Source organism: Trichosurus vulpecula, chromosome 4, assembly GCF_011100635.1.
Source record: "Trichosurus vulpecula isolate mTriVul1 chromosome 4, mTriVul1.pri, whole genome shotgun sequence".
NCBI lineage: Eukaryota > Metazoa > Chordata > Mammalia > Diprotodontia > Phalangeridae > Trichosurus > Trichosurus vulpecula.
In genome coordinates this window covers 131,794,816-131,814,447 of record NC_050576.1, presented here as the reverse complement: position 1 = coordinate 131,814,447, position 19,632 = coordinate 131,794,816, and the positions used below count along the sequence as shown (strand labels likewise).

Genomic DNA, 19,632 nt, shown 5'->3' with positions numbered 1-19,632 from the left:
AATCACAAACTCTGTGTAGAAAACTTACCTACTCTCAGGGGCCTGCTTTGAAGGGAAAATACTCACGCCCATCTCAATGGATCCATCCCAGGAAAGGGCAGTGATATTTTAGGGAGATAAAATTCTGGTAATCAGTGGAGAGGATTCCCAGCAAGTTAGATCTTAGACTAGAGAGAGAGCTGCTTCCTCTCAATAGCATCTTTCCTTGATGCTAAGGACAGTTCTCTCTTCCCATTGTGTGTTAGGGCAGGGATTTGGGAGGGTAAGAAGAAAGGAAGGGCTGGGTCCAAGAGGCTATGCCTAACCCAGAGTCACTGCCCACCATGTTGCAAGTTCATTGAACCTTTCGCTGCCAGGGGGTCTCTCCACCAGTTCTCACCCTGGTGACCTAGCTCTTACTCATTTAGCAAGACTTACTGAACACCTTTGTACTCATTCCACCAAACAGATCACCATCAAAGGAGAGCCAGGTTGCAAGTGTAATACAAGGTAACTTGCTTTAGACAACCAGTTTCCTGACTGAGAAGATGGAGATTGAGTAGAAGCCATTTAAAATGTACCTTCTGGGCATATGGGCAGTGGTTTTGGCTTTTTTTTTCCCTAAAACCCAGAAACAACTTCTACAAAAATGTCCAGTCGTCCATATTAATTAATATTACTGTTAACTCCTTTCTTGAATACTGGTTTTAAAAACCACCCAAATGTCCTCAGTAACACAATATATGGAAGGTTAGTTTCAACATGAAATATTGGTAGTCCCATAATCATCATAACCTCCACTTAGACCTGTCTGGGGTAATAAAGTTTATGTTCCTCCCTTCTAAGCAGGGAGGTAGAGAAATGGGGAGAGGGAGTGTCTAATATCAGCTCCCTTCCCCTTTCTTGTTCTTAACTGTGTTACCTCCTTCTGTGGTGTCTTCTGCAGGTGGTGTCCCAGGGTGGCAACGACTCTCAGATTCTGGACCTCTCCAATCGCTTCTATACCCTGATCCCCCATGACTTTGGAATGAAGAAGCCCCCACTTCTGAACAACATTGATTGTGTGCAGGTAAGGAAGAGAACTCCTGGGCAGGCAGGCTGGAGAAGGCTACTGACCTAGTCCTTTGACATCCTCCTCCCCTGTCTCCCACACCTGTCACCTCTTCTCAAGTATCATGGCAGATAACTTCTTAGCATTTAGATGAATAAGATGTAGATGGAGTTATTTACTGGCATGTCAGACTCCACCTATTCATAAAGAATTGGCTGAAGGAAGAGTTAAGCTCGTCTCGCCGTATCAGGAAGGCAGTAATAAAAATGTAGATGATAATTGTCAATATGCTTATGTGGTTCTGTATTGCAAAGTATGTGAGACTCTCCACGTAGAAGGTAGAAGAAATAAACCATTTATTCAGACACCAGAGAACCATATCTCATAAGCCATCTACCCAATCTATCCGAGCAGTAAAACATTCCGTACGCAATATCACAACATGGAGCCTCACCGTCCCAAAACCTCTCTGAGCCCCTGCTGGGGTCTTCCTGAAAACAAACTCAAAAGTACAGCTAAGTCAGCCTGTTCAGTTCTAACAATCACAAGGGCAGCCATTAACAACCATAACTGCGTGCTTTCCCCCTCTCCCCCTCCCTCCCTCTCTTCCCCCTTTCTCCCTCTCCCCCCTGTGACATAACTTCCTTTTCCTGTCAGGAAGCTCCTCCTACCACACCTGACTTAGGCCTCCTGAGATGCAAGCAGGTCACATGGCCCTCAAATCTAAATTGCTGCTACACTCGCTCTCTTGCCTTCCAAGACTGATCTTCTGAAACAGTCTTAGGTATATAGTATCCGAATGAGTCACACTCACTGGAGACCAGAAATCACAAAAGGAAAAAAGATAGTTCTTCCTCCATCTCTTTAGCCTAGTAATAATGTGGAAAGCTTTCTCTCCCCCTTCCCCCCACCTCCCAGTAGAAGACCAGCCAGTCAACAAACATTTATTAAGCATCTACTGTGTTAGTGTCTGAGCAAAGCCTTAAGTGCCTACTTTGTGCCAGGCATTTTAAGGGTCTTGTTGCAATAACCTTGTGGTTGTTCTCCCTGCCTCAACTCTCTCCTGCTTCAGTCCATTCACTGCTCAGATGCCAAAGCGACTTTATTAATGCCTCGATCTGACCACGTTACCACCCAGACTAAGTAAACTCCAGTGGCTCCGTTAGTTCCAAGATGAAATAGAAAACGCTGGTGCGGCATTTTTGTCTACCCTGTATAAATCTTATATGTGCCTATCTATATACCTGCTCTTTTCCCCTCTGGAAGGCAAGAACTGTTTTGGCCTTTCTTTGTATCCCTAGCACTTATCAGCGCCTGACACAGGGTAAGCACTTAGTCAGTACTTGCTCACTAAGTTGATTGACCAGAATTAGGCCTGGGTAAGTAGTGATCCATTTGTATTTTTACTACTAATCCTTCCACATCTTCTTATACCATCAATTCAAGGCATGTTGCATTTTCCCTTGGGGAATTGTAGTATACTGTTTTCCATGCAGGACAAGGTCAATTACATATATATAAGTTATCCTTCACACCTATCAAGGTTTGGATGGAAGCTCAGCATATGACCCATTTTTGATTGTCCAGGCCAAAGTAGAGATGCTAGACAACCTACTGGACATTGAGGTGGCATATAGTCTGCTCCGTGGGGGATCTGAAGATGGCAGCAAGGATCCCATTGACGTCAACTATGAGAAGCTTAAAACTGATATTAAGGTAACAGCTATCCCTATCCCTTCCTTTTGCTAAAGGGACTGGACTTTGACTATATCATAACCTAGCCTGTCTCCGCAGTTGAAAAAATAGTTTCTCTTTACAAATTCAGTTCCCAAGCCATGGGCTTAATTAACCTTTAGAGTAACCTGGAGTCCAAGTCCATTAATAGATTTCATGGGGTTTATGAACTTACGGGAAAAATTATGTCTATATTTTCACTAACTTCTAAAGGAAACAACATTTCCTTCAGTTATTTAATAAAGATGTTATTTTGGGAAAGGATCCATAAGCTTCACCAGACTATCAAAGGGGCCCATGACCCCCAAAATGCCCTGATTTAGAGGGGATTTTGAGGAGCTAGGTATTTAAAGGAAATTTTTTCCTGTATTTGGTCCAGAGTAAAAGTTATAAGTCTTTGTCTTTTTTTTTTTTTAACTGGGTCTCTGCATCTTACCCAGGCTGAAACTGCAACAGATACTTAGGGCCCCAGAGGCACTACTGATTAGTAGATTTAATCGCCTCTATTTCCTGCCTATGTCGATCCACACCCTCCTTGGGTAGCCTGGCAGCCCCTGTCTTGCATGTTGGTGCTGAATTTATTGTGGACACGATTGGCTTAACCCATTGCAGCTCAGAGCTCTAGCACTCCACCATGCCTGACTGTGGATTAACTTCTAAAAGATGTATACCTGTGTCTACAGAGCTCTGGGGAAAAAAAATGTCATCCCTTGGAAATCCGGTGACTCTTACATCACCTCAGATGGCAGCCATAGCAGACCTGCCAGTTGATAAGATTCTTTCTTTAAAAATAAAATAACAGGTATAGACAATCTTAAAAGTGACATGTGATTCAGCCCTAGGTGGGCCACCTACAGAACCAGAAAGACCATTGTCCCTAGAGTCAGAACCTGGGTTCCATTTCCACATCCCTCCTACTTATTACCTCTGTGACACTGGGCAAGTCACTAGAGCTCCTTGAGCACCAATATGTGCATCTGAAAATTAGGCAGTTGGACAAGATGGCCTCTGAGGTCCCTTTTAGCTCTTCATCTGGGATCCTCTGAGCTCATTTCTGACCTTTACTCCAAGTAAAGTACTTTGAACCAAGTAACATCACCTGTATATTATCTTTCTTGTCCATACACTAAAATGTACTACTGCCCATTTCACAGGAGTCTTCTAAGAGGAATGATACGGTCTGGGACTAGAACCTATCAATCCGGACTACCCAGCCAATGCCTTTTCACCCATGGCACACCACCTCCCTATAAACTGGTCTACTTGCCAAAGAAGTACTGTTCTAAGCATGTTTTGATCAGGTTTCTGATCAGTCCTGGGCCTGAATGGGTGGGTGGGTTCCTTCCTTTCCTTCATTCTTCGAAGTCTCTTCCAGGTGGTTGACCAGAATTCAGAAGAAGCTGACATTATCAGGCAATATGTTAAGAACACACATGCTACGACTCACAATGCCTACGACTTAGAAATTATTGATGTAAGAAACCATTCTACTTCCTTCTTCCTTTGTTCAGCCCCTGGGTGGGACAGAACATACCCAAAAGCATTTTTAGGAAATGGCCCATCTTTCAGTTGAGCAAAAACTGAGCTTATTTTAAAGCACCCTTCTTTTATTTTCCTTTTTCTCAAATTAAAAATTTAGGTACTCCCATTCAAAACCAAGAAAGTTAATCAGAAAGCTAAAACAATGTTTCTTTTTTAAAAACTACTTTTTCTCTTTATTTTCTATCCTTGGTTATAGGGAATGGCTCTGGATAAGGAGGTAGGTGGGGAGGGTTATATTTAGGTGTAAAATAATTTTAAGCTTCAAAAAAAGATTGTATTTATCACAGGTTAACATCCAGCTCTGCAATTGAAGAGAATAAGTAGTTGGATTATCAAGTCTCTGAAGAACAGTTTAGAAAGTAACAGCAGAAATAGTAGAAATCTGTAAATTTTGAACTTGAGAACCATCTCTTATCTTTGAATAGAGAACCTCTGGCTTTTTAAAAAGACTTCCAAAGGGAGAAACACCACAGCTTCTTGCCCAGCAAACAGTTTTCTCCTAGTGGCTCGCCAAAATTTGTGTTTTGTTTTGGATTTGAGAAAGGGGAAAACGGAGAGAGCTATGTTTGCTTTGAAGTAGCCTTGAGCAGTGAGTGACCAACCAGGATTTCATTCATACTTTTGTCTCCTGTTAAATACTGCTTTTAGATCTTCAAGATTGAGCGTGAAGGGGAAAGCCAACGCTATAAGCCCTTTAAGCAGCTTCATAATCGGCGGCTGCTGTGGCACGGGTCCAGGGCCACCAACTTTGCTGGAATACTCTCTCAGGGTCTTCGAATTGCCCCTCCCGAAGCCCCCGTGGTAGGTAGCTCATCTGGGGTAGGAGAGGTTTTATTCGGCTGTATTTTTCTCCATAGGTGCCTTCAAGTGAATAGCCCAGTGAGAGAGGGAAGAGATCTTGTTTGAAAGAAAGCTCACGTAGTTAGCTCACAGTGGGAGGGGATAAATATGAATGCGGAGGGCCAGGGTGTCCCTTCAGTATAGGAATCCATTCTATAATCTACCAGATGTTTATCTGGCCTCTGCTTGAACCCTTTCAGTGAAAAGGAGCTCACCTTTTAACAGAGCATGTCATTCCATTTTTAACAAGTCTTAATGATTTTTCCCGTTTATATTGAACAAAAATCTGTCTTCCACTGGCTCCTAATGCTGCCTCTAAAATGATACAAAATAAATCCAATCCCTTTTCTATGTGACAGTCCTTTAAATTTATTTAATGCTTTTGTGATTTACAAAGCACTTTCCTCACTAGCCTATGAGATGGATGATACAAGTATTGTCCTCGTTTTATAGATGAATCTCACATGTGGTCATGCAGCTAGTACATTTCTGAGCTAGCACCATAGATTTAAAATTGGGAAGGATCTTGGAGGCCATCTGGTCCCACCTTCCTCATTTTACAGATCACAAAACTGGCCTGGCAAGTTTAATTGGCCTGCCCAAGGGGACATAGGAGAAACAGAAATTGAAGAGCTCTGGGCTCTAGATTTAGTCTTGTCTGTTAATATCACACCCAACTGAATGAGTGAATCTTGCTTTCATCGGATTTGACTTAAGGAGGGAATAGCATACACACTCATTTGGGTATCTTACCCTACAGGAAAGTAGGGGGAAGGGGATGATAGAAGGGAGGGCAGATTAGGGGAGGAGGTAATCAAAAGCAAACACTTTTGAAAAGGGACAGGGTCAAGGTAGAAAAGTGAATAAAGGGGGACAGGATAGGATAGAGGGAATTAGACTTTCACAACATGACTATTATGGAAGTGTTTTGCGTAATGATACATGTATAACCTATATTGAGTTGCTTGCCTTCTTAAGAAGGGTAGGTGGGGAGGGAAGAAGGGAGAGAATTTGGAACTCAAAAGTTCTAAAAACAAATGCTCAAAAAAAAGTTGTTTTTACATGCAACTGGGAAATAAGATATACAGGCAGTGGGGTATAGAAATCTGTCTTGCCCTACAAGAAAGTAAGGGGAAAGGGAGGGGGGTTGACAGAAGGGAGGGCAGACTGGGGAAAGGGGCAGTCAGAATGTATGCCATCTCGGGGTGGGGGGAGGGTAGAAATGGGGAGAAAATTTGTAACTCAATCTTGTGGAAATCAATGTTGAAAACTAGAAATAATAGATAATAAAAGAAAAAAATAGCACGCCCAACTTTCAACTATGCCACTTTCTAGATCAGCAGTTGACAAATTTTTTTGGTCTCAGGATGACTTTATACTTTTAAAAGAGCTTTTATTTTTTAAAAAGAACTTTTTTAAATGAGTTAATTACATAATTACAATACTTATGTATTGATAAATGCCATATTATTATGAAAATAGTTTCTACCTCCCAGACCACACTTTGAGAACCACTGGTCTAGATGAAGCAAACTCATGACTCCTCCCCTTCCTGTGCCTCTGTTGGTACTCCCTCCCCAAGGCTTCTCTTTCCCATGCTGAACATCCATAATTTCCCTTAGCCATTCTTCACAGTTTCCTGACATCGGACTATGCTGGTTGCCCTATGGACATACTCCCTGAGACTGTGACCCCAGACCAGGACTAATTCTCGAGTATAGAATGGTTAATGATACCTGCAGATCACTATAGGGTTAGCAGTACAAGTTTAGACTATGCCCACCTTCAAATCAAAATTGCTGTATCATTGGCCTGGAATCAGTACTCCATTGAGAAGTTTTCAGCTTATTTATGATTTGCTCTTGTTCTTTCATTTGTGTTCCACGTGGTACTTTTTATAGTCTCTCAAATCTTTGTTCTGTTTCCAATCCTATAGACTGGCTACATGTTTGGTAAAGGAATCTATTTTGCTGACATGGTTTCCAAAAGTGCCAATTACTGCCACACATCTCAGGGAGACCCCATAGGATTAATCCTCCTGGGAGAAGTTGCCCTTGGAAACATGTAAGTAACTTTGGTTTGGGGCCATTGGGACATGGTAGGCTTCAAGCTGGAGAAAAAAAATCCTTTTAAATTGCTTGTCTAGGTAAAGACTATAGAAATTTCCCATTATTCCAAACCAGAGAACCTTTCATAACAAATATACACATAGATTACTTTAAGCACTCAGTATTGGGATACCGACCCCAAAACAGTCCTTGCTCTCTAGTGATTTACATTCTGATGCAGCTGACAACACCTAAGGGCAAGCTGGAAAGTTGGGGTTGGGCAGTCTTGCTTCTGGCTTGGGGAGGTGCAGGCTCACCTATATTAGAACGGGAGCTCCTTGAGGGTAGGGGCTGTTCTCTTTTGTCTTTCCATCCCTGCACCTGGCACAGTACTTGGCATGCTTAATCTGTACTTACTGAATCATATTGGGGGGCTTTGAGGGGTGGAATAAGCCATGTTTCCAGTTTCAAGTTCTGCTGTAATTGCTGTATTTTGAACAAACTAGCTACATGGTCCCCACCTTTTGTTAAGGTTACTAAGGCATGGTATCCCAAGAGTCTTAAGGCAGTTTTAAGCTCTTTATGGCTGAAAGCTTCCCTAAGACTTTAGGGACAGCCTGTATCCTTATATTTGGTGTACCTTTGTTCCTGCAGAGAGACTGAAAAATGCATTTTTCTGTGTGTTCTCTTGAGTAGGTATGAACTGAAGCATGCATCCCACATCAGCAAGTTACCCAAGGGCAAGCACAGTGTCAAAGGTAACATTTCATGGGTTGTCGACTCAGACTGAGGCCCACCCACAGTAGGCTTGTGTTTTGCCATTGAGGCCAAATCCTATTGTAAGGTGTTCCATAGCTTGAGATTGATAAGTAATTCAAGAGTTATTGAAATCTCTTTAGCCTGGGCTAAAAGCAGTCAGTCATCTTTGTGATTTTGTCTGTTGGAAGAGTTCTAGACTTGTGATCAGGAGACCTGGGTTCAAATCCTACTTCTCACCCTCGCTAGCTAGGTGACTCTGGGCACATCACAACCTCTCTGAGCCAGTTTCTTCATCTGTAAAAATTGAACAGTGTATGAGCTGGCCCTCAAATTCAGGAAGTCCTGGGTTCAAAATCTGCCTCTGACCCATGCTGGTTATGTGACAAACCCTAGGCAAGTCGCTTAATTGCTGAATGCCCAAGCAAAGCTTTAGGACCATATCTCACATTAGTGGAGGGAGTTTCCACGTGAGGAGTGCCCCATGAATGAAATCACAGACCCAGGACAAAAAAATAACAGTAATTGTTCTGCCCCCCTCTAGGGTACTGGTAAGAGTACTTTTAAACCTGTAAATGCTGCAGAAGTGTTAGTTATCTCCATGGTGCTAGAGAAACGCGAGCTCTCTCTCTCCATACCAGCCTGCAGAAGCTGATACTTTAAATTTGAGTTTTGACTTGGGAGAAAAATATATCATGTCTAAAAGTGTGTGCTGGACTTGCTAGTATGTGAGCAGGAGCCTCAGAGTGCAGGCTTTTTCTCACTTTGGTGGGGATGGTTCTAAAAAGGAAGGGCCCTACTTAGGAATTCAGGGGGAAAGTAGGTCAATCTAGAGTGTTTAATATTAGGAACTTAATGCTAGTTTCTAAAGCAGATATAAAAGTTACTTGTACTTGGCTGTGCTAACTTCGTTTCCAAGTCTAGAGAAAAAGGGAAGAGGTGAAGTAGAATTAACAGATGAGAAAATAATGTTTATTTGGGAAACAAATGGACCAACCTCTAAATAATAATAATAATAATTCACACTTATGAAAGGCTTTCCCTATCATATGCCTGTTTCCAAAAAATGGAAATTTTCTTCCATCTTTATACCACAATTTAAACCACTATTTCTCCTTTTTCAGGCTTGGGCAAAACTGCACCAGATCCAACAGCCAGTGTCACTCTTGATGGTGTGGAAATTCCCTTGGGAACTGGGGTTCCTTCTGGTGTTAGTGACACCTGTCTACTATATAATGAGTATCCTTTCTTGGCCATTGTGTTCAAAACCACCTTTTCAAAACAGCTGGGGCTTGTCGCCATCCCGCCCCCAATTGTGTATTATGTGATTTTTCTGTCACTTTAGGAACTGTTCTGGGAGCTTAGTAGTTCAAATATATAGCTGAAGTAAATGAGAAATCAAAGTTGGCTGAAGGATCTTTAGGTGGGGACAAGGGTAGTGTCATCCTGTCCTCCCCACCCCAGTTTTTTTTCTTTTACATTTGTATTGATATCTTTTGTTTTTACATCATCTCCATTTTCAGATGCAACATTCTCCCCTTACATACACCCAACAATCCATCCCTTGTAACAGCATTTTAAAAAGGAAAGAGAAAAAGAACCATATGGCAAAGTCATCCACATCTGACAGAGACTGTGTGCCATTCCATACCTGTGGTCTTCCCTTTCTGAAGAAAAGGGAAACAGATTATCTTCTCGTTTCTTCTCCTGTGCCAAGCCCAGTTATTACGGTCACACAGTGTTCAGTTGTGGGGGAGCATTATTCTTTCCTCTCTCGTTGCAGAGATGAGTTTTCCTGGTTCTGTTAAACTTTGTTCTAAATTGATTTGTATACAAGTCTTCCCACCACATTCCCTCTTAGTTCTCCGTCCAAAGATTTAGGTGTGTACTCATGTTGAGTCCAACTGTGTCTCAGTATGTTTCATGTAAAATGCAAGCTAAGACAACAGTGGATGCCCATCAGATTTGTGGTTAAGAGTTCTGCTTTCAAAGTATATGTCACACCAAGCAACTGAAGGACAGCATATTGAATGAAAGAAAAAGATCGTCCATTAAGCGCTTAGGGCTAAGGGCTGAAGATACATAAGCAGTTAAGTGGTGCCGTGGATAAAGCACCAGTCTGGGAGTCAGGAAGAGCTGAGTTTGAATCCAGCCTTAGACACATACTAGCTGTGTGGCCTTGAGCAAGTCACTTAACCTGTTTGCCTCAGTTTTCTCAGCTGAAAAATGGTAAGAACAGCACCTACTCCCAGATGGCTGTGCGGATCAGATGCATATTTGTAAAGTGCTCAGCACATTTTCATTAGTATTGTTATTATCAAAACTAAAAAGGGGAAACAGCCTCAGTTCACAAGAATCTCATTCAAATGAAGGAGACAGTACGTATTGGAGGGTTCAGCTTCAAGGCAAAGGAAAGGTCCCCTGGTCCTTAGAGAACAGTGATAAAGCAGATTGATGTATCTTCAGTGCTACTTCTGCTGGTGTGGAACTGTTTGACAGTGGTGAGAATTTTCTTTCTAGGTCTTCAGTGGCTGTGGCTGCTGAGGAGGCAGTGGTCAGAGTAGCTGATTTCTCAGGATTGTGGGGCCTGAGCCAGAAGCAAAGCTGGTGGCCTGGAGGCTGCTGCTATTCCCAGGGCTGTTGGGTTCAGGGGTCCTGCCTGGGCTGTCTCCATCAGGATCAGAATTGGGGTCTTGCTTAAGATGGTGGCTGTGGATTAGTTGGCCTGGTACTTACTACCTCCTTTGGGGCTCCTAACCGCTTCTGGTAAACTGGCTTGCCTTCCTTGTGGGTAGCAGGTAGAGATGACTAGCTTCATCTCTGGGGCATGGCTCCACATACCAGACTCAAAGCTGGGTATGGAGGGGTAAAGGTGGGTAGTACAGGTGATAGCTCTTCTGGGAATCTTGAGCCTGCCTGCCCTTTGAACCCTTTCTTGGGTTCATCTTGGAACTTTGAAAAGGTCAGCAGCTATGGGAACCCCACATGCACTATTCAGAGGGAGTGAGACAGCTTTCTTGGGAGTATGCAGGGTAATGACGGGCATGTGCATTCAACCACTGAAAGCCTTAATTTCCTTAACTCTCTCACCCCAGATATATTGTCTATGATATTGCGCAGGTAAATCTGAAGTATCTACTGAAATTGAAGTTCAACTTTAAGACCTCTCTGTGGTGAACAGATATCACTTACCTAGTGCTTAGACTGGACCCCTCTAGTTCTGCTGTAGCATTGAGCTGCCTGGTAGGCTTAAATATTAACGACCCTTTCAGAAATAGCAAAAGAGCTAAGTTGAAGAAAACTGTTAACTCCACTAAATCTTCTCTATAGGGATTTTATATAAACAAATGGCCATATGTTGAAAAGATTTTTTTTTCCCAAGCCTGAGTCTCTGGGTTTTGTTTGTTTCTGGGGATTTGATTCCCTGCCCACCCAAGTTCCATTCACCCCTGGGGCATAGCAGATCTCCTATAACTGACAAGTGAGGAAAAGTTGGAAGAAAGATGGTTTTACACAAAATGAGCATGGGGGAGGGATTTTTAGAGAGGGAAATTACAATGTGATGTTTACATTATTAGATTTCAAAGGAAAATAAAGTGCTTCCGACTCTTTCTAAATGTTCTTCAGTTTTGATTTTGGAAAAAGTGTTAACCACATTTATTTTAAGGTAAAAATAAAAGCTAATTTCATACTAATTTCTTTTTCTTTTGTATTCTTTAATTGCACCCTTTTGATTTTTTTTTAATAGTTTGGTTTTGTGATGCTGTAAGTAGCTTCATTTACTTAGACATGGGGGTCCTCTAAATTACAAATCCTTCGACATTCAATTCTGGGAATACATCCGTTATGAATGAAGAGCAGTGTTCATATTTCTCACCTTGATAATTTGTGCCTAGAATCTAAAAATATGCACCTGAGGGCTAATGGCCATTATCCACTAAAGTAGAAATACCCTCTAATGTTGTGTGTGCCTGTTCAGTGCTAGCTCTGGACATTTGTTTTTGGTGATACAGCATATGTACCTGTTAGAGTAATGTTCATGAGTGAGTACCACAAAGATCCAGGGGCATGTTAATGACAACAAACGTAAGTGATGAGCAGGAGGCAGAATGCCACCCAGTGGAGAGCCACTCCATTTTTATTTTCATCCAGGAGGCATCATGACTTAGTAGAAGCAGTGTGGCGTAGTGGATTGGGCACCAAACTGGGAATGGAAATCTGGGCTCAGATCCTGCCTAAAACACCACCTCTCTCTGCCTCAGTTTCTTCATCTGTAAGGTGAAGCAGATTTGATGGCCACCAAGGTTCTGAGAGTTCATGTTGTAAATAGAACTTTGAAAACTCCGTTACCTTTTTTTTTAAGGTGACCTAGGATGAAGAGAAGAATAAAAGTTTATTTCCTGGCATCAGCTATTACTAACCAAGAAATGTTCCTTCTTGGGAAATTATCTTGGTTAGTATGGACCTGGGATTCATTAGTGTGGCTGTTCCCTTCATCAATTCTGTTAGCAGCCCTTTCACACACATACCCTGGATTTTTAAAAAAATCATCCACGTAGGATTGACACAACATTCTGAAAAACTCTCCTCTTATTTTTTTCGTATCAAATGTGGCATTCAGACTGTTTAACTCTTGTTACATGACCTCCCCACCTCTTTTCCTAAGGATGTACCTAATTCATATATGTATAGGTGTCACCTTTCCTAGCCTTCTGTGCCCTCCCCCCATTAGTCTTTCCACTGCCTTTTCATTTTAATTCTTCCAAAATTATACCAATGCATGATTTGTGTCGTTCACATGTACCAGCCTCACTAAGGACTTTTGTATCATCAAACAATTTGGAGTCATTGAGAGTTTCCAAAATATCTAGCCTGAAATTGTCCTGCTGGCCCCATCTTTGTCCATCTGCAGCATCTGTTTAAGATACACATACTGACTGAGTTAACTTGATGGGCAGTCTGCCCTTTTTTCATCCACTTTGTTTTTTCAAGTGTGAATTATTGAGCCCATTATTTACACATTGCAAAGTTTTCACAGAAGAGCATTAATTGAAGACAAGGTATCAGGAATCTCTTTTTGGATATCTTCTGTAAGACCCATTTTCTTCCTGGTTTGTGGTATGTGACTGGTAACTGCTAACTGCACAGAAGCATCTTGACTTAAATCTGTGGTAGTTGCGTAATTTAACACAAGGTATGTTTTGGGGTGGGCTTTCAAAGCCATAATAATATTCTACCAAGTCATTTTTTTAATCAGTAGACCGTGAGTGAGACTCTAGTCTCAGTCATTAAGCTTAGGCAGCGAAACAACATGCAAGAAAGAAATTCTCCCTATAAAATACACGCAAGGAAGGCGGTGGTGTTTGTCCTTTGTTTTCAGAGAGGACCAATGACATCATGGGGTGATGTCTCCACTATTTTGTGAATTGGATTCAAGTGAGACAGTTGCACAAGGTTGTCAGCGTCGTTGTCTTCTAGAGTCATCCAAGTCCAGTGACGAGACAGGTCAGGACGATTGGCTATGGCCTGGGATTCAGTGGGTGACATTGGCATCTTTGATGTCTGACCAGCAGTGCCTACTTCAGTCACCGTTGTGGCTGTTGGAACAGATTGTTCTCATCTGTCCATTCTGCCAAGAGAAGTCTTCGCGTGTTTGGGGTAGACATTCCCCTAACTCACCCATCCGTTTGAGGCCTATCACCCTCAACCCGGTTTAGCCTGTCTGCCGAGATACTTTTGCTGGGGTGTGTCTGCTGTGCATGCTACAGCTTCTTGGAGCCACAGGTGAGAGTTATGTGCTAGGTGGACACCCAAAGATGGATGAGCGACCCTGAAAAGGACTCAGCAAACTGTTACATCAGAGGTACTAGTCTCCCCTGAACATCCATGCACCCCCAAATGGAAGGTAATCTTAGAGGGAAGACAGATGGGGCTGGAAAAGGTTTCCTGTAGAAGGTGGAATATGAGCTGACTGTCAGAGGAAGGCAAGAGACAGAAATGAGATGGGAAACTATTCTGGCCATGGGAGTCAGCCAGCAAAAAGAAATGGAGTGTCACATGTGAGGAACAGCAAGACAGCCAGTGTTGCTGTTTCATTGAGTATACGGAGTAGAATCTAAGGAGTCAGATTGTCAAGGGTTTTGAAAGCCAAACAATTAAGAATTTTTTTTAGACCAGGCAATGAGAGTTAAGCAGCTTGCCCAAGGTCACACAGCCGTAAGTATCTAGTGTCTGAGGCCAGATTTGAACTTGGGTCCTCCTGACTTCCAGGGCTGATGCTCTATCCACTGCACCACCTACCTGTGCCCCCCTCTCCCCTCAACAATTTGATGTCAGAGGTATTAGGGAGCCATTGGCGATTGAGTGGAGAATAACATGGTTCAGACCTTTGCTTTAGGAAAATCACCAACAGCTGTGTGGAGGATAGATTGGAGTACAGAAAAGCCTGTAAAACAGACCAACCAGAAGGCGTTTGCGTTGGTCCACAGGTGTGGAGTGATGAGAGCCTATGCCAGAGTGTCGGCTGTTATTGGAGAGAAGGGGTCTTCTGCTAAGACAATAACGAGCAACAGGTTGAATATATGGATTGAGTAAAACAGAAGTTGAAGGAAGTTTGGAAGAGGGTGGTTTGAGAGAAAAGGTGAGTCATAGCAGAATAAGATACAGCCTCGTTTACCCACCAAACCTCCTCCACAAAGATCTAGAAAGTGTGCCAGACTGAATTCTAATGGGAAATCCAAGAAAAAAAAAAGGTCATTTTTCTAGCCCTGGGTGGCTTAGAGAGACAAGTCAGCAAAAACTAGGGATAAGATCTGGCCAGGGGTATGCTGTACAAAGCATGTAAGTGTCCAGGAGCTGAGCCAAGACTGGACATCAGGCAGGAAGAGGTTCCCCAGGGATCCCTGAACTCATGCAGTGTGCCATTTGCCAGCTTCAGGGCAAAGAGTACTCCCAAAAGAGTGGTTGCTAGCAAGGGCTCTAGCTTGATAACAGCCAGGGTCAAGTTCAGAGGCAAACAGTAACTGTGGCGCTGATCCCAAGACCAGAGCAGGAACTGTTTTTTAACCTACTGCCCAGAGTGAAAGACTGGTAGAATAAGCAGGGTGAAAGTCTCTGACCAAGGATGGGCTGCAGTTCAGAACGACTGGACCACGTAAACCATTTGGAGCAAGAGGTACCAAAAAAAGCTTAAGAAAATAACTCCCTAAAAATTAGAATTGACCAAATAGAAGCTAATGGTTCCATAAGACATCAAGAAATACTAAAACACAGTTCGGAGCTGCCACCTTGGAGATCTGACTTACTCGTGCACCCTGCTAGTCACTGCTTAATATGCAAAAATGTCTGACAAACCAGATATGGCTGAGATTCAGAAATTTGATAAGTCTAAATTGAAGAAGACAGAAACACAAGAGAAAAACCCACTGCCCTCAAAAGAAACAATTGAACAGGAAAAGCAAGCAGGTGAATCATAATGAAATCTGCCCTGCCAACATGCGCTGTACATTCCACAAGCATTGGCTTCTTAATTTTACTTCTTTTAGCTGTTTAACTTTGTAAGATGCAAAGAGGTTGGATAAAATTTAAATGACCATGCTGCCTCTTTCAACACCAAAAGAATAAAGAACTGACATTGAATTGAATAAAGGCTGAGCTGGCTGCCTCTTTCCATCTGCCTGTCCTGGCTAGTTTGGGTCCTGGTGGCATTAAAAAAAAATTTTTTTTAAAAAAAGCTTGCATGTTGGTGAAAAGAAGAACCCAGGTGGAAATCTAGTTAACAGTAAAATGCAAAGCTGTACCAAGGTCCTGGCAAGCTGTAAAATGCAGTTAATCAGAGTGCCATTTTTTTTCAAATGATTTTAATTATTGGAATGCATAAGTTTTTTAATATGCAAATAAAAAGTTTTAAAACCTGAAAAAATATTAAAACAAAACCCAAAAGACTGAAAAAAATAGAAAAAAAAATGTGAGGTTTCTCACAACAAAAACAACTGACCTAGAAAACATATCAGGAGAGAGAATTTAAGAGTCATTGGATTACCTGAAAGCCAGGACCAAAAAAAAACAGAGGATACTTAATTCCATTTTGGACATGTTGAGTTTAAGGTGGCTTAGAGGAAGTTAGGAGAGAGACTATGCTGGAAATAATTTGCATAGGGATGATAAACCCATGTGAGCTAACGAAATCACCAAATGAGATAGCACAGAGGGAAAAAAGAGCCCTCCTGAGGGACACACTTGTAATTAGTGGTCGTGACGTGGATGAAAAACAGCAAAGAAGATGAAGAAGCAGTGGTCAGAGAGGCAGAAGAACTAAGACAGTGTAGTGTCATCAATACCTGAGGAGGAGAGAGAATACAGGATGAAGGCTATAGATGAAACTGGAAGATTACAGAGAGATGAAGAAGTGTGAGGATTGAGAAAATGCGATTAGATTTGGCTACTAAGATCTTTAGTCACTGGAGAGAGCAATTTCAGCCGAAGAAGTGAAAAACCAGGCTGCAAAAAGTTTAGATTGAGCGAGAGGGAAGAGAGTGGAGACATGAAGAATTAGAGCACCTTCCCAAGATGTTTGCCAAGAATGGCAGGAAAGGTATGAGATTGAAGCTGGGAGGGTTGAGTAAGGCCATTTTAAGAGGGGGGGATTGGACTACTTTTCATCTTAATTTGGTATTTACTTTGACTTTTATTGGAAAGAGTGGATCAAATCACTATGTAATTTGTCTGTTCCTGTCTGTCAAAATAAATGACTCTCCCTGGCCTTGAGGCTTTCATGAGTAGTTTACAAAATAGGAGAATCTGCATCAACAGCAAGGGTATCCTTGAGGCTATGAGAAGGAAACAGGCAAGCTTTTGCAAATGAGATTCTACGTATGGAGTATGTGAGATTATTCACTGTACATATTATTAACATTTGGTTTGAGAGAAAATGCTGCCTTAAAGTGTTATTTTTCCAGTGCAGAGGAGTCAGGATCACATAAGGTTCCTTGAAGACAGAGAAGACTTAGACCCTCTGATTGTTTCAGAAAAGGAAGACATTTGCCAAAGGTGTTTGCCACTGTCATATCCACCAGGGATCAAATAAAGAAGGATTTCCTGACATGGTGCTGATTACCAAGTAGACATAAAATACCTATTGATGTTCCTAGAAGTCTATGATGTTCATTTGGATAGGCATCCAATAGGACTGATGCATCGGTACATCTATCTGGAATACATATCATGAACTGGCCCCAAAATCAGTTTGGAAGGAAGTAGCTTGGATTGCCTTTTAATGACCTCAGACTTCTTTTCTCTGAAACAAAAGCCCATCCTATTAATATATAATTCAAGTGCCACTTGTATATCTTTAAAAATTGAAATCAGAAAATTTTAAATTGAGCCAACCCAAGGTGGTGAGCACAAATAGGCCGTAGTACATTTCCAACAAAGAATTATACAGGAGAAACAACACAATATATCAAGGAGTTGTATGGCCAGAAAAGGATGTGGGCTAGTCATATAATAAGATGGAAGGATTATTTGTATGCTCCATCAATACCCACTTAATGTCAAAAGACTTGTAGAAACCCCTCCCCCAGCACATTAGAATCTTCCCACAGAGATTTTGTGGTAAGACATAGACAAGAGTACACAGGATGAGAAAGTTTGGATACGTTTCAACCTATAACCATTAGAGAAAATATTCAGATTAACTGGTTGATAATTATTTTTCAGTATATACCTTTTCATTTCGAAGAGCGCTTTTAAGGGAGGTAGACCATATTTGTATCAATACAGTATCCTCATTCCCAGGTGTGCGTACCTCCTTTTTTTTTCCCAATCAAAAAGTTACTTGATGTGTACTGATGTCTATGTGGGCTTGGAAACTAGGTTCTGAGTCACCAGATCAGGCAGCAGGGGGAGACAAGGCATTGGTGTTGAGAGTGGAAGACCAGGAGATGTGAGCAATTCGGTAAAGCTGGTCAGGAAGAGGATGGTGCATTAAGAACCTGATTATTATTTGAGATAAAAGCTTAAGTTTAAGATCTTCATATGAAGGCAGTTAGAAGAGGTACTATAAGCATGGTCTGGGGGATAAAAGGGACCCAACTAAGTCAGTGCTAGAGAATGAGGATTACCAATGGCTCATTGAAATGGACCCAGGCATGGGAGCTTAGGAAGGACCTATAGATGGGGTTTGGGAGACTAGAATCCAGGCAAGCATGTAGTTCAGAGTTCAGTGTTATGGAGAGAGTGTGAATTTAAATGAGTTAGCACAAAAGGTGTAGACTGCGTAGAGTCCTGGGGCCAGGTGCTGGAGAAGATACAAAGATACCCCTCAGAGTTAAAACTAGTAGGGTGCATATGGCATGTACTAGAGAGAGAACACTGGGTTTGAAACCAGATGTGGGTTTGAATCCCAGCTCTAAATGTATTAATTATGTAGTCACAAAGTTGTCCGAGTTTCATTCATGTCACCAATCTGCAAAATGGGGCTGAATACTTGCCTGACCTATTTCACAGGGTTCTGAGGACCAAATGAGACATAAATGTAAAAAAAAAAATGCTGTAAAATCTTGGGAAAACAACTTTCTGCGAACAGCAATGTGCCCAAGTGGAAGTTTTAGTCTGAAAAGTGTGTTTGTGGAAAATGGGAAGAGAACTCTGAAACATGACTACTCGAGGGGAAATGGGAAGAGTCTATCATTTTGACTTCTTAGCTTCCAGAAGTTTCTTCCTAGACCAAAATAATTATAACAGCATTTTTTGTAGTAATAAAGAATCAGATGTTCCCCCTTGATTGGGGAATGGCTCAACTAATTGAATGAAACTAATTAACATGAATATCTCTGTACTCTACAGAGAAGCAAAAGACTATGATATGACACAAAGTGAAGTAAATGGAACCAGGAAAACAATACGCCCAGTGACTACTGTGTGAATGGATAAAACCACAGAACAATTAGAACAATGCTCAGAAATTTTAATGACTCTATTTGGCCCTAAAGAAGAGGTAGGAGAAAACGTTGCCTTCTTTGCAGAGGTGAGAGGCTGCAGATGTCTGATGTTTTCAATGGGTTCATTTTGCTGAACCGTTTTTTCCCCTCCCTTTTTATTCTTGTTATAAAGGTTAGTTCCTGGGAGGGAACAAGGAGAGGAATTCCTGCACTGGGAAATGCAAAAACAAAAATAACAATAAAACCATATTTTAAAATAAACTGGGAAATTGTATATCGATTCCCTTCAGGATGTTACGTTGTTGAAATGACCTAGAAGATACACTAAATTCTTTTAGAGAATGACCTAAAATATAAGATAAAGCTAACCTCAAGATGGACAAAATATAGAGTGTTTTTTCCCCCAAGAGGGAGGAGACATTATAATGGAAATTTTTTCACTAAAATAATAGCAAAACTTAAATGTCTTCCTGCCTCTCTTTTAATCATGAGTTTAGCAATAAGTGGTAGTTACCAAAGACAGCGTGCTGGAAAGCATGAAGTGAGAAGACCCGGGTTCAAGAATTTGTTTTGCCACTTACTACTTGTGTAGCCTCAGACAGGTCACACCATTTATTCTAAAATGAGAGAATGAGGGTGTTGGACTAGATGACCTTTAACTTCCCTTCTGGTTCTGAATCTCTGATCCTATAATGTCCACCTGGTAGGGCTCTTGAGTCAGAGCTTGGACAATGAAAGACCA

The 19,632-nt window shown here is 41.7% G+C and overlaps 2 protein-coding genes across 2 annotated transcripts in view; both read left to right on the top strand.

The window, feature by feature from the left end:
* The window catches only part of PARP1 (poly(ADP-ribose) polymerase 1), a 50,151-nt gene extending 38,506 nt beyond the window's left edge, over nt 1–11,645 (top strand). Inside the window, exons 16-23 of the mRNA XM_036755099.1 lie at nt 926–1,048; nt 2,618–2,746; nt 4,140–4,238; nt 4,955–5,107; nt 7,083–7,210; nt 7,891–7,952; nt 9,075–9,189; nt 11,046–11,645. Of these exons, the coding sequence (XP_036610994.1) occupies nt 926–1,048; nt 2,618–2,746; nt 4,140–4,238; nt 4,955–5,107; nt 7,083–7,210; nt 7,891–7,952; nt 9,075–9,189; nt 11,046–11,127 (891 nt within the window). The 3' untranslated portion in view covers nt 11,128–11,645. The remainder of the gene's footprint in view (nt 1–925; nt 1,049–2,617; nt 2,747–4,139; nt 4,239–4,954; nt 5,108–7,082; nt 7,211–7,890; nt 7,953–9,074; nt 9,190–11,045) is intronic.
* A 3,631-nt stretch (nt 11,646–15,276) lies between these two features.
* Nucleotides 15,277–15,425, top strand: LOC118848311 (thymosin beta-4). Its single transcript, XM_036757156.1, has one exon. The coding sequence runs from the start codon at nt 15,291–15,293 to the stop codon at nt 15,423–15,425; it is 135 nt and encodes a 44-aa protein (XP_036613051.1). The 5' UTR covers nt 15,277–15,290.
* Nucleotides 15,426–19,632: the final 4,207 nt, after the last annotated feature.

What these genes read in the sequence shown, in the direction of transcription:
- LOC118848311 (XM_036757156.1), top strand. Translation starts at nt 15,291, where the DNA reads ATGTCTGACAAACCAGATATGGCTGAGATTCAGAAATTTGATAAGTCT.